The sequence below is a fragment of the Arachis ipaensis genome, chromosome B09 (assembly GCF_000816755.2).
Source record: "Arachis ipaensis cultivar K30076 chromosome B09, Araip1.1, whole genome shotgun sequence".
NCBI classification, from domain to species: Eukaryota; Viridiplantae; Streptophyta; class Magnoliopsida; order Fabales; family Fabaceae; genus Arachis; species Arachis ipaensis.
In genome coordinates this window covers 98,114,719-98,125,251 of record NC_029793.2, presented here as the reverse complement: position 1 = coordinate 98,125,251, position 10,533 = coordinate 98,114,719, and the positions used below count along the sequence as shown (strand labels likewise).

The window sequence follows — 10,533 nt, the reverse complement described above, 5'->3', positions numbered from 1 at the left end:
ATTAACGGATTTCCTTTTATTTTTTGTTGACTCATTTAGTAAAGTTATAGAGTTTTCTTTTATGGTTTCCTTATATACCATTTGTTGTTTCTTAAGAATCATGCTATCAGGAAAGCTGATCTGGGTGGCCGATTAGTGGAGACACTTTATCCTGCCACTGCCTCTAGCAAACGTTTTCACCTATGGAATTGGATCAGGAATAAGCTTGGTTTAGAAAACAGTGAGGAGACCAATGCTGAGGAAACATATGAAGTATTTGATTCTGAATCACTATATTTCCCGTGGTATCTGCTGAAATCAGTTGATGACACACTTTACATTATAGATCGCAGGTAAATGATTTGATATATTTAACTTCTTTTAATAATATAACGTGCACTTCTGGACTTACAGGATGTCCAAATTATTTGATACCTTACATTGTACCCCTGATGTTTGGTGCATAATCAATTTCTTTAAGTTAATTCTGGCTGAAAGCTTTGCCATACAAGAGCGTCAAGCCCACCCTTTTATTTTTGGGTCCCCTTCATCTCTCTTTGTTTGCACCTGAGCCTTTTGTAACAAGAAAAGAAAAACAGAAAAAAATCTTCATCTTATATCAAACTTGTATGTAGGCCTTGAGGCCATTGAGTCTATGGCTCTGTCAATTTCTGTGCATGGCTCAACTGTGGTGAGTTTTCGGATGTTGGTTCCGTATTTTTCTGTTTTGAAACAGACTCTGGACATTAATAATCCGTTTTAATCATGGCTTAAATGTTGGTTTTAAAAATGTTTCTTGTATTTATGGAGCAGAGCTGCTCGAGGGTAACTGTCATTTACTGTAATCTTTTTTATTCCACAATTCTATGTGACTTATTTCTCTATTCAAATCTTAAATCGTGCTTCTCTGGAATTCTCATATTCCTTTTTCTTAGATCTTCCTTCTTGTGCTAAGATTTGATTATTCATAGTAGACAACAATGCTAACTTTTATGGTTCATGTTGTGCCTCCATCTTCTGTTAATGCTTATTATGTGTATTTTCTTGCAGCTTTCAAACTTTATGGACCATGGATATTGGTTCAGGAAAGATAGATGAAGTTTATAAAGGTCAGATATGATACTAGATATAATGGATTTTTATCGAAAGTATCCCGTTCCTAGCTTGAACCGAAAGTATCTTGTTCCTAGCTTGAACCAAAGAGTTGTTGTAATGTATATTTATAACAGGTTCTTCCACAATCCTGGAGATATGCAGACAGCAGATCACAGAAAACTTATCTATCCTAGATCAAGTTCCCTCTGATTGGTTTAAACATCAAAATCAACATGCTTGCTTGCTGGAAGGCATCCCAAACTCTGATCTTTTAGCTTCAGTGACAACCCTACAGAATCATGTTATTATTTGTGATACAGGTTTTGTTTTCTGATTGTTACTCAACAATCAACATTTAATGGCACATTATATTGTTGCATTTATGATTTCTCTTAACAACCAGTTTTTGTATATCACTAGTCGGACAGAGGATTATGAAGGTTGACAGAGAATCAATGGCGTTTTCAGACTTCAAGTTGTCTAATTTAGGGATACTTGGATTACCATATTGGTTGAATTCCCCTCTTGAAACATTTTATGCTGCGTAAGTTATTTTTCTTGACATTTTGTTGATCATTAAAATTCCAAACCATCATTTTCCTGTTGTGTACACAATATTTTAGTTCTTTTCTCCGAGTCAAACATGCCGACATTTCTGGTCAATATTGTTTTGACAGTGAAAATGGACTCTTGGCCACGACGGTCGATCATCTGCAGCATTTTCAGTTGCTACCAGGTCATTCTACATATTAAGATTGGGTAGTATAAATGTGTAACATTCTGTTACAACTTACAAATCAGCTGAGAAACTTCATAGTCTCTTTTTTATAAATCATACACCAACCTGGACTTCTGTGTATAACAAGAATAGTTTACTAGCTGGGCTGTTCTGTGTAAATATTTTCGTATTTGTATTTTATCATCCACCACAATGCCGTGCTGCAGCTTGAATTATTACATATCTTTGCCAACTTAGAATTTTGCTTCAATGTGTGATAGGCAAGGTTTACATAAAGTTGGGTGTGGAGATTTCTGCTGATGTTGAACTTGTAGAACCATTACAAGAATCCTGTATATGGCGACAAGCTAGAGGTTCAGCTACTGAAATTTCTGGAATTGATGATGGTCTAGGATCCATAGACAAGGTTTTTTTTTGCCAATTGTAGCATTCTTTGGTGAAGTAGTCTAGTTCTGCAGTTGCCAAAATTTATGTGTTGAACTCTTGGTGCAGGCTGGTGTTGCACAACAGTGGTACGATGAACTGGATGATCTTGCCGCTCCTAAACCCAAAACAGAAATGGTTGTTGAAGATTATAATCTGAATAACAATTTGGTTGTTGACGATGAGAAAATTTGCATCAACTGTTGTGTTTGCAATAGCCCTGGAACAAGTGAGGTATGCATATTTGTTTTTGACCATGCCTTTTTCTCATGTCATTTACTGATTAGAATAGCATACAAGAGATGGTAACATAATTGATGTGCCTTATTCTGTTATTAGTCCAAGTCGTTCTCTTCTGTGGCTGTCTTAAATTAATTTTCTCATTAATCTTGTAAGTTGAGGTATAACTTTCTTCATTATATACATCATTAGGTATATTTCTCAGTCCAACCACTTCACTATTCTTTATAGACTTCCTTTCTGGTGCTTATTTATTCGTTAAATCGTGCTTAAGTATGAAATATTTTCCATCTTTACTCTAGATGCATTTAACTTGATATATCTATCATTTTTGTTTCTCTTCTTCATAAGCTCACCTATGTTTGTGCTAGTTTTAGTACATTAGTAACTTGAAGTAGATTGCTAAGATTTATTTTGAATTGGGTCAGAAGTTTTACCACAATTTCTTAGGTTTAGTCCCTATTATAGTTATATCTATAAAGTATTGGTTATTTACCTTTGCAAAGCGATAATGTGTAGTCTGTTTCAATTATAAAATGAGTGTTTGTGCATTATGAGAGCCTATATTAATCTTATATCCTCTTCGCACTATTGCTCCTTTCCATATCCATTTGCTCATTTACACATGAAGGTAATCCATAAATTTTAGGATAAATTACATTGATTTTCCCTGAGGTTAATGATATTATATGATATTTCTTGACTTGTTATGCCTTTGTTTATTTCCTCCTTAGAGGAGAGGTTACTGTCAGATTTAAAAAATACATTATAAGTGTATATGTCAGTGTATCATGTATAATATTGCCTAACCCACATGGGAGGTTAGTGTAAGTTACCCTAAACGTTTTTCTGTTTTTACTCTCATACCAACCACATCCTCTGTAAAATCTTATACCCAAGGACCACAACGTTAATACTAAAATGCCATTTGAATAACTAGATATTGATCATTATTCAGCTACTTTCGTTTAAACTTTAAACTAATATCTTATTCATTTAATACAGGTTATTATTTACGGGGTACTATATTGTAAACTTAGAAAAGTACCAGACTCGAACGAGGGCAACCGGGAGAAATATGCAGCAAGGATAGTTGATATTTTGAGCTCTAAGAAATGTGGGAAAACAGAGAGAGATTTATGGAGTGCATTTTTGTTGCAATCAAAGGGTGATCTTAGAGACCTTGTCTTCATGAAACCCGTACACATCAGAGTAAGGTTAAGCACTCTTGATCATCCTAAGGCTGATAATGGAAGAGACATTATCTCAACAGATTCTTCAATTGAGGTGAAGGTGTTTCTGAAATAACACACTAGGTTCAGTTGCACAATTGCAACTTTTCTGTATTTGTTTTTTTATACATCTTGCTCTATTGTTGGGTTTATGATTACGTAGTATTTAGTGGCCATTTTCTAGTTGCTATTTACGGATAGAATTGGCTATAACACTTTAAATTATGGTCTTATTCGTTTCAGTTGGATATGTTTGGTAATAAATCTAGACATTCAGCGTATGTTTGAGTAAGATCTTTTGTATGACTTAGACTAGAGAAAGTATCACATGAGAATAGAGTTAATGCTCAAAATGTTGCTTAAAAATTGAGTGAATTTGATTTGTAATGTATTCATGCAATTTTAAACATTAATAGCATGTACTTTTATTTCAATAATATGTATTCATTTTGTACTTGAAATATTTTATAGAAAACTGATTAAATTATACCATAGTTTTATCCTAAAGTCACTAGAGTATTTTCTTCATCCCAAACACCCATATCAGGCCCAATGCACAAAATTTCAACTCTCGCCCAGTCATGTTAAATCCGACTCTCATATACGGTATACAAAATCAAATTTGCATCTACGGCCAAAAAGGAAAAAAAATTTGCATTGATTATATTAAGAGTAAATTACCATTTCTATCATTGAAAGTTACCATTTTTATTCATGAAAGTTGAAAACGTTGACATATCTATCCATAGAAAAAAAAAATTACCATTTGTACCTAGGGGTGTAATCAGTTCGGTTTTGGACCGAAAATCAACCTAACCAACCTGTTCGGTTTTACAACAATACCAATTGTTTGGTTTGCTGTTTTTTGGACAACCGAACCGAACCAACAGCGGTTTGGTTCGGTCGGTTTTTTCGGTTTCTTTTAAACCTAATAATCAGAATTAAATCATCATAAAATGAAGTTTAAAACCATTAATAAACTAGAATAACAAGAATATATGACATTTAAATTCAATACAAATTCAACTTGTCCCAACAATTAAACATAAAACAAAGACAATTAAAAATGTCTAGCAAATAATAAAAACAAACACACTTTAAAAAGTGAAACAATCATTTTAAACCAAATAAAAACCAAAACAGCCACCATGCTTAATCTGAATCCACACCAGACTCATCATCATCTTCTCCGGTTGGTGCAATTTCTACAAATACAAAACAGAAATCAATATAGATTATAATGATAAACTATTAATACATAACAATGAACAACAAAGATAGCAATTTTATTGAAAAATCAGCATTCAAACTTGTTCAAAAAGCCACTTTCCAGCATTTATGCAACAGCAACAAATTATGAAACACACCAAGTTCAAAACACAATAATGAAAGCAAAATAAAGCAACATCAACAGCAACATATTAGATTATTAAAGCAACAACAATATATAAAGATAAAAACAATCAAAGGCTATAAAAACAATCATAACGGAAATACTATTTGGTTGGTTAACAATAAAGTTGGGAATAGTATATAATGATTAATCTCATAGTGAATATAAAAAATGTTTGTGAGTGTTCCTAATATAGTATACATAAAATGTGTTCCTAAGTTAGCAAAACTCTTTTTATTGTTAATAAATTTGAAGAATATTTTTATCGAACAACTTAATAATTTATAGTTCTTTTATGTGTTCCTAATATATTTTTTTTTTCTTATGAAAGAAAAAGATAAACACAACTAAAAAGATAAATTCTTCTTAAACTTTTACAAGAAATATTTATCATTTACACTCTCTCCATTTCAAACTTCATCTCAATGAATTCTTAAATATTCTTTTTGACATATAATATTTTTGTCATAAATTATCTCTAACTTATTCTTCATTTCAATACATTTCAAGACTTTTTGGCATATAATATTTTTGGCATAAATAAAATTATTTGTGAGTTCAGCTTTCAACATGCCAAAAAACACATTCATTCACCATAAGATACGAAACAAAATAAAATAAAAATATATATAGAAAATGCAACGCGTGCTTTTGGCATTAGAATAAAAATTTCTCCATCATGTATCATGTATGTATGTATGTATGTGAGTGGCAAATCTTATCACAAAGATTCGATTTTGTTGCCAAATTTCCACCAGGTACCAACAGACATGCATGAACAACCTTGTGACAATGAATTTTTATGAGAGCAACAAGAACATCTCATAAATTGCAACAAATTGTGAAAAAATCAAGTTACTAACCTCAGAAGAAGACACTGAGTTGCAGGAGAGGGCTCGGACTAAGGGTTTGTTCGGCGACGGAGACTGCTACTCGGCGACGGAGAAGAACGGATCAGACAAAGATCGATGACGGCGTGAAGACTGCGATTAGAGATGGCGCGATGGAGATCGACGATGTCCTTCACGGTCACGATGGACGACTTGCGACTGAACTCTGAAGGACGGCGGTAGCTCTCTGGCTCATTGGCTCTCTCAGGCTCTCATCCTCTCAGAGTCTCAGGCATGGAAGAGAAAGAGGGAGAGTGAGTTTATTGAAGCTTTGTGTTGGGGGTTGTGTGTGGCTGCGCTGAGGGGTGAGTGGTAAGTTAGGCTGCGTTTGTTTTCAGAGACAAGACAGAACATGACACTGAGACAGAGACAATAGGACGGAGACACTAAAAATTATTGTTTGTGTATTGTGTTTGGATACGCTGTACAAGACACTAATGTAATGTCCAGTATTATGTTTGGATACACATGGACAAGACTAAAATATTATATGAAATGACTAAAATAACCATATGATTCCAAATTTTCTACATCAAGTACAAACTAATTTAATAGAGAATGAGAGTACGTAGGAGTACAGACGAAATTTAAAAAATGTTTGAAGAGGACAAAAATTTTAATAAAAAAATATATAATAGTATTTATATTAAAATAAAAATTATAAATATATTTATTTTATTTTAAATTTATTATTAATATGTAAGAATACATATGGTTAAGATTAATAAAAAAAATAGATTTAAGTTTGATTAATAAAAAAATTTATTTAGGTTAATAAGCCAGATTAATTTTAAATAAAAAATCAGTTTTAAAAAAGAATCCGTTTTATATGAAAAAAAAAAGTTTTAAGACTAATTATAGGAAAAATAAGAAGGGATAATAGTGGAATAATAAAAAATATCTATGGACAAAAAGGAAAACAAAATTTATAAAAAGTCCATGTCCACTCTTCCAAATTCCGTGTCCATCATTGTCCTTCGTAGAAGAGTGGACACAAAAGTATAAAAAACTGTCTCGGAGACAATGTGTTCCATGTCCATGTCTATGCTTCCAAACACGTTTTAAACATGTACTGTCCATGTCTCTGTGTCCTGTCTCCGAAAACAAACGCTACCTTAGGGATTTGGGGGTTTGGTTATTAGGTTAGAGGGAAAATTTGTAAAAACGAGTATTTCTGAACCCATGATTCGGTTCGGTTTAGTTAAAAAAACTAAAAAAACCGGTTTTTTATTTTTCATTCGGTTGTTGTAAATTTTGGTTCAGTTTTGCGGTAAATTTCGGTTCGGTTCGGTAACTTACTGATGCGTGAGCATCTTTTCTATCTTTTTCTAGTGAATTTGCATCTAATCTGTTGAGTTTAATAAAGAATTAGTTATCTTTTAGCCAATATGGATGCTACTTTGAGTCTTTTGCAATTTTGTTTTTTTTAGGTAACATTTGACTGGATTTGATGGAGTTTCTGCAGCACAAGAATCAAAGGAGATGGCAGCGAGGAGCGACACGTGCGCGTGACTGAAGCGTACGCGTGAATAGGAGCTTTCCATGGCGATGCGTGCGCATGACTGACGCGTACGCGTGATTTGAAGATTTGCATAGCGACGCGTGCGCGTGACCGACGCGTCCGCGTGACTCGCGAAAAAGACCATCGACGCGTACGCGTGACTGACGCGTACACGTGACATGCGCCACGTGCAGAAAATGCAGAAAAATGTTGGGGGCGATTTCTGGGCTGTTTTGACCCAGTTTCTAGCCTAGAAAACACAAATTAGAAGCTGCAGAATGGACAAAACAAGTGGTCCCTACCCATCAACTGAAGACTTGTTAATTAATTCAAATTTAATTTTTAGGAAAGGATATTATTTTAGTTTTAAATAATAGATTTTAAATTATGAGGATTAGATATAAAAGGGATTCCAACAGAGTGGTTCCAGAACAACATTATTCCATTCTAATTTACAATCCTAGTTTTTCTCTCTGAACCATGAGCAACTAATCCTCCATTGTTAAGGTTAGGAGCTCTGTCTATTTGTATGGATTGATTTTATTGCTTTTTCTATTTTAATTCATGTATGGATTTATAATTTAAGAATTGTTTTCACTCTTTATCTTATGAATTTGGGTAGAACGGAAGTATGACCCTCTTTCTATTTGAGTTCTTGTATAACTTGGAAAAGCTCTTTACTTGAACAACAGCTTGAAAACAATTTCTCCTAAATTTTAATTATCTGGATTTAACGGGATACGTGACATATAATCCTTTTATTTTTGGGTAATTAGAGTTTTTGTGGCATATAAATTAGAATTTGATCATGCAGCTTCTAATTGGAATTAATTGACCAAGGAATTGGCAGTTAATGAATTTTAGAGGAGACTAGAAATGTCCAATGAATTAGGGTCTAGTCACATATAGTTTGCCATAAATTAAATCCTACATGATTAAAATAGTTAGTAAAAAAAGTTAATCCGGAAAAATAGATAACTCTGAAGCCTTAACTGCTTTCTCCATATTTTATTCCCAACTCATTTACTTTACTATTTTAATTTCTGTACGATTGTTTAATGCTCCTTGAATATTCAAACACTCTTTTCTATTTGTCTAACTAAGCCAATCAATCAATCATTGTTGCTTGATCCATCAATCCTCATTGGATCGACCCTCACTCACCTGAGGTATTACTTGGTACGACCCGGTGCACTTGCTAGTAAGTTAGTGGGTTACAAATACCGCACCACTTACACGTACCTATGAAATATGGATGCTATACAACAAAATTATCCAAACTCTAAAAAGTCACATAAAAATTCCAAATTACCGTTATCATCATTCACATCGTCTTTTCCATCTCACTAACCACTCCATCATCTTCATCTGCTCATCACCTTACCACTACCACCACCACTAACCCCATCCGCTGCCGTCCTCCTTTCCCCGTGGCCACCCCTCCTTCTCTCTTTTCCTGTGTTGTCCTCGCCGACCAAAGGACCTTCACACCAGCCCCTGTTTTGCCGCCGCCAGTAACCCTAGAGCTGCAGTGTCCCCCCTCTCCTCTCTTCACCTACCGTGGCTACTTTTTCCTCATCATCGAACCAGTGCCGTCGACAGGCCACCGCGCCAGCCGCCATTGCCGCGGTCCCCTTTGCAAACCAAAAAACTGTGGCAAGCTCTCTTTCTTTCTGTCTCTTTCGCCATCTGTTTTGAATAATTCACTTCTCTTTCTCCTCTTCTTTCCCTTCATCTTCCCTCTTTAAGAACAAGAGACTTCCGAACCACCATCACAGTCTTGCCATCATCACTGTCCGCATTTCCAGTAGCTAGAACCGCCGTCGTCTCTACCATTTGCAACAAACACGAGCCACTCTCACCGTCCCAGTCGTTCTTTCTCTTGGTCCAGACCACCGCTAGCGAGCCACTCACCAGTCTTGCACCTCCTCCACCAAACCCTAACTTAACACCTGTTCTCACTCTCTCTTCTAATCCAACAAGCTGCCGGCGACATCACCATCATCATCAGCTTCTCAGTTCGTCGAACCTTCAGAGCAACTACCATAGCTAGCGTCTCTCTCGCCGAAACAGAGCTAAAATAGAACAAGCTCACTCCTACCTCTCAGAGTTTGGATAAGGTAAAGATTGCTCAATTCATTTAATTCCTCACATGGCCTGTTTGAGTTTGGCAATTAATTTGTTGCAGGGGCATTAGGTGGTAACACTCTGTTCTGAGTTTAATGAAAAGTTGAAACAATGATGATAAAGATAATTTAGGATTTTTATGTGATATTTTAGTGTTTGAATAATTTTATTATATGAAACCCATGTTTTATGGATACAACTATACAAATAGTAATTTTCTTCTTCTATAAATAGATATGATATGTTTAACTTTCGTGATAGAAATTGTAGTTTAGTCTTGTATTAAACAACCACAGCTATAGTATTAATTTATACTGCCAACTTCTGCATCAAACAAAACCGCTGCAGCAAATGTTCCCTTCAATTGGACACTACTATACTTTTCTTTTGCAGGAACTCTCACTTTGGAGATAACACCTGTCTTCTACACATGCACGGTTTTTTCATTCTACACACTAGCAATTACCTTGCAAACTGTTATAATTGCCTTTGGGAGGCCCTTACTAATTTGTGATTTTGTCATTGTGTTTGCAATTTGTGTAAGCCACTCCACTTAGCTCACACATGTATCTTTGATATTTTGGTTCTTGCATGTTAACCTCACACGTGTATGTTAGAATTTCAGGATTCCTTAATTTAAATACAATTCATAATAAATCATTAAGAAAGAAAGTTGAGAACGCAAAACCGTATATATCTAAAATTTCTGCGTAAGATTGAAAAAATATGGTTTTTATGATTCTTTGATCTTCAACCAAAATCTACTAAATCTTTATTTTAGACTAAATAACAACTCACTAATAAGACAAGTTGCAATATATATACAATATATATTTTTTTAAAACATTATTACAATTTTTACTATTCATACAATTTCATTTTTTAGAAAAATTCTGATAAAATATTATAAATAT

At 34.3% G+C, this 10,533-nt stretch overlaps 1 protein-coding gene and 1 long non-coding RNA gene across 3 annotated transcripts in view; one reads left to right on the top strand and one right to left on the bottom strand.

Annotated features, from left to right (window-relative positions):
- The window catches only part of LOC107617686, a 13,524-nt gene extending 9,382 nt beyond the window's left edge, over window positions 1-4,142 (top strand). Inside the window, exons 11-18 of one of the 2 annotated variants that reach the window (XM_016319513.2) lie at window positions 97-332; window positions 1,030-1,088; window positions 1,209-1,394; window positions 1,495-1,618; window positions 1,752-1,810; window positions 2,074-2,219; window positions 2,306-2,470; window positions 3,482-4,142. In XM_016319513.2, coding sequence (XP_016174999.1) covers window positions 97-332; window positions 1,030-1,088; window positions 1,209-1,394; window positions 1,495-1,618; window positions 1,752-1,810; window positions 2,074-2,219; window positions 2,306-2,470; window positions 3,482-3,784 — 1,278 coding nt within the window. In that variant the 3' untranslated portion in view covers window positions 3,785-4,142. The remainder of the gene's footprint in view (window positions 1-96; window positions 333-1,029; window positions 1,089-1,208; window positions 1,395-1,494; window positions 1,619-1,751; window positions 1,811-2,073; window positions 2,220-2,305; window positions 2,471-3,481) is intronic. The other variant, XM_016319514.2, reaches the window with a different exon arrangement.
- Window positions 4,839-6,479, bottom strand: LOC110267165. Its single transcript, XR_002354523.1, has 2 exons — window positions 5,965-6,479; window positions 4,839-4,913 (listed from the first exon to the last, which is right to left on the bottom strand). It is a non-coding gene; the product is annotated as an uncharacterized LOC110267165 (long non-coding RNA).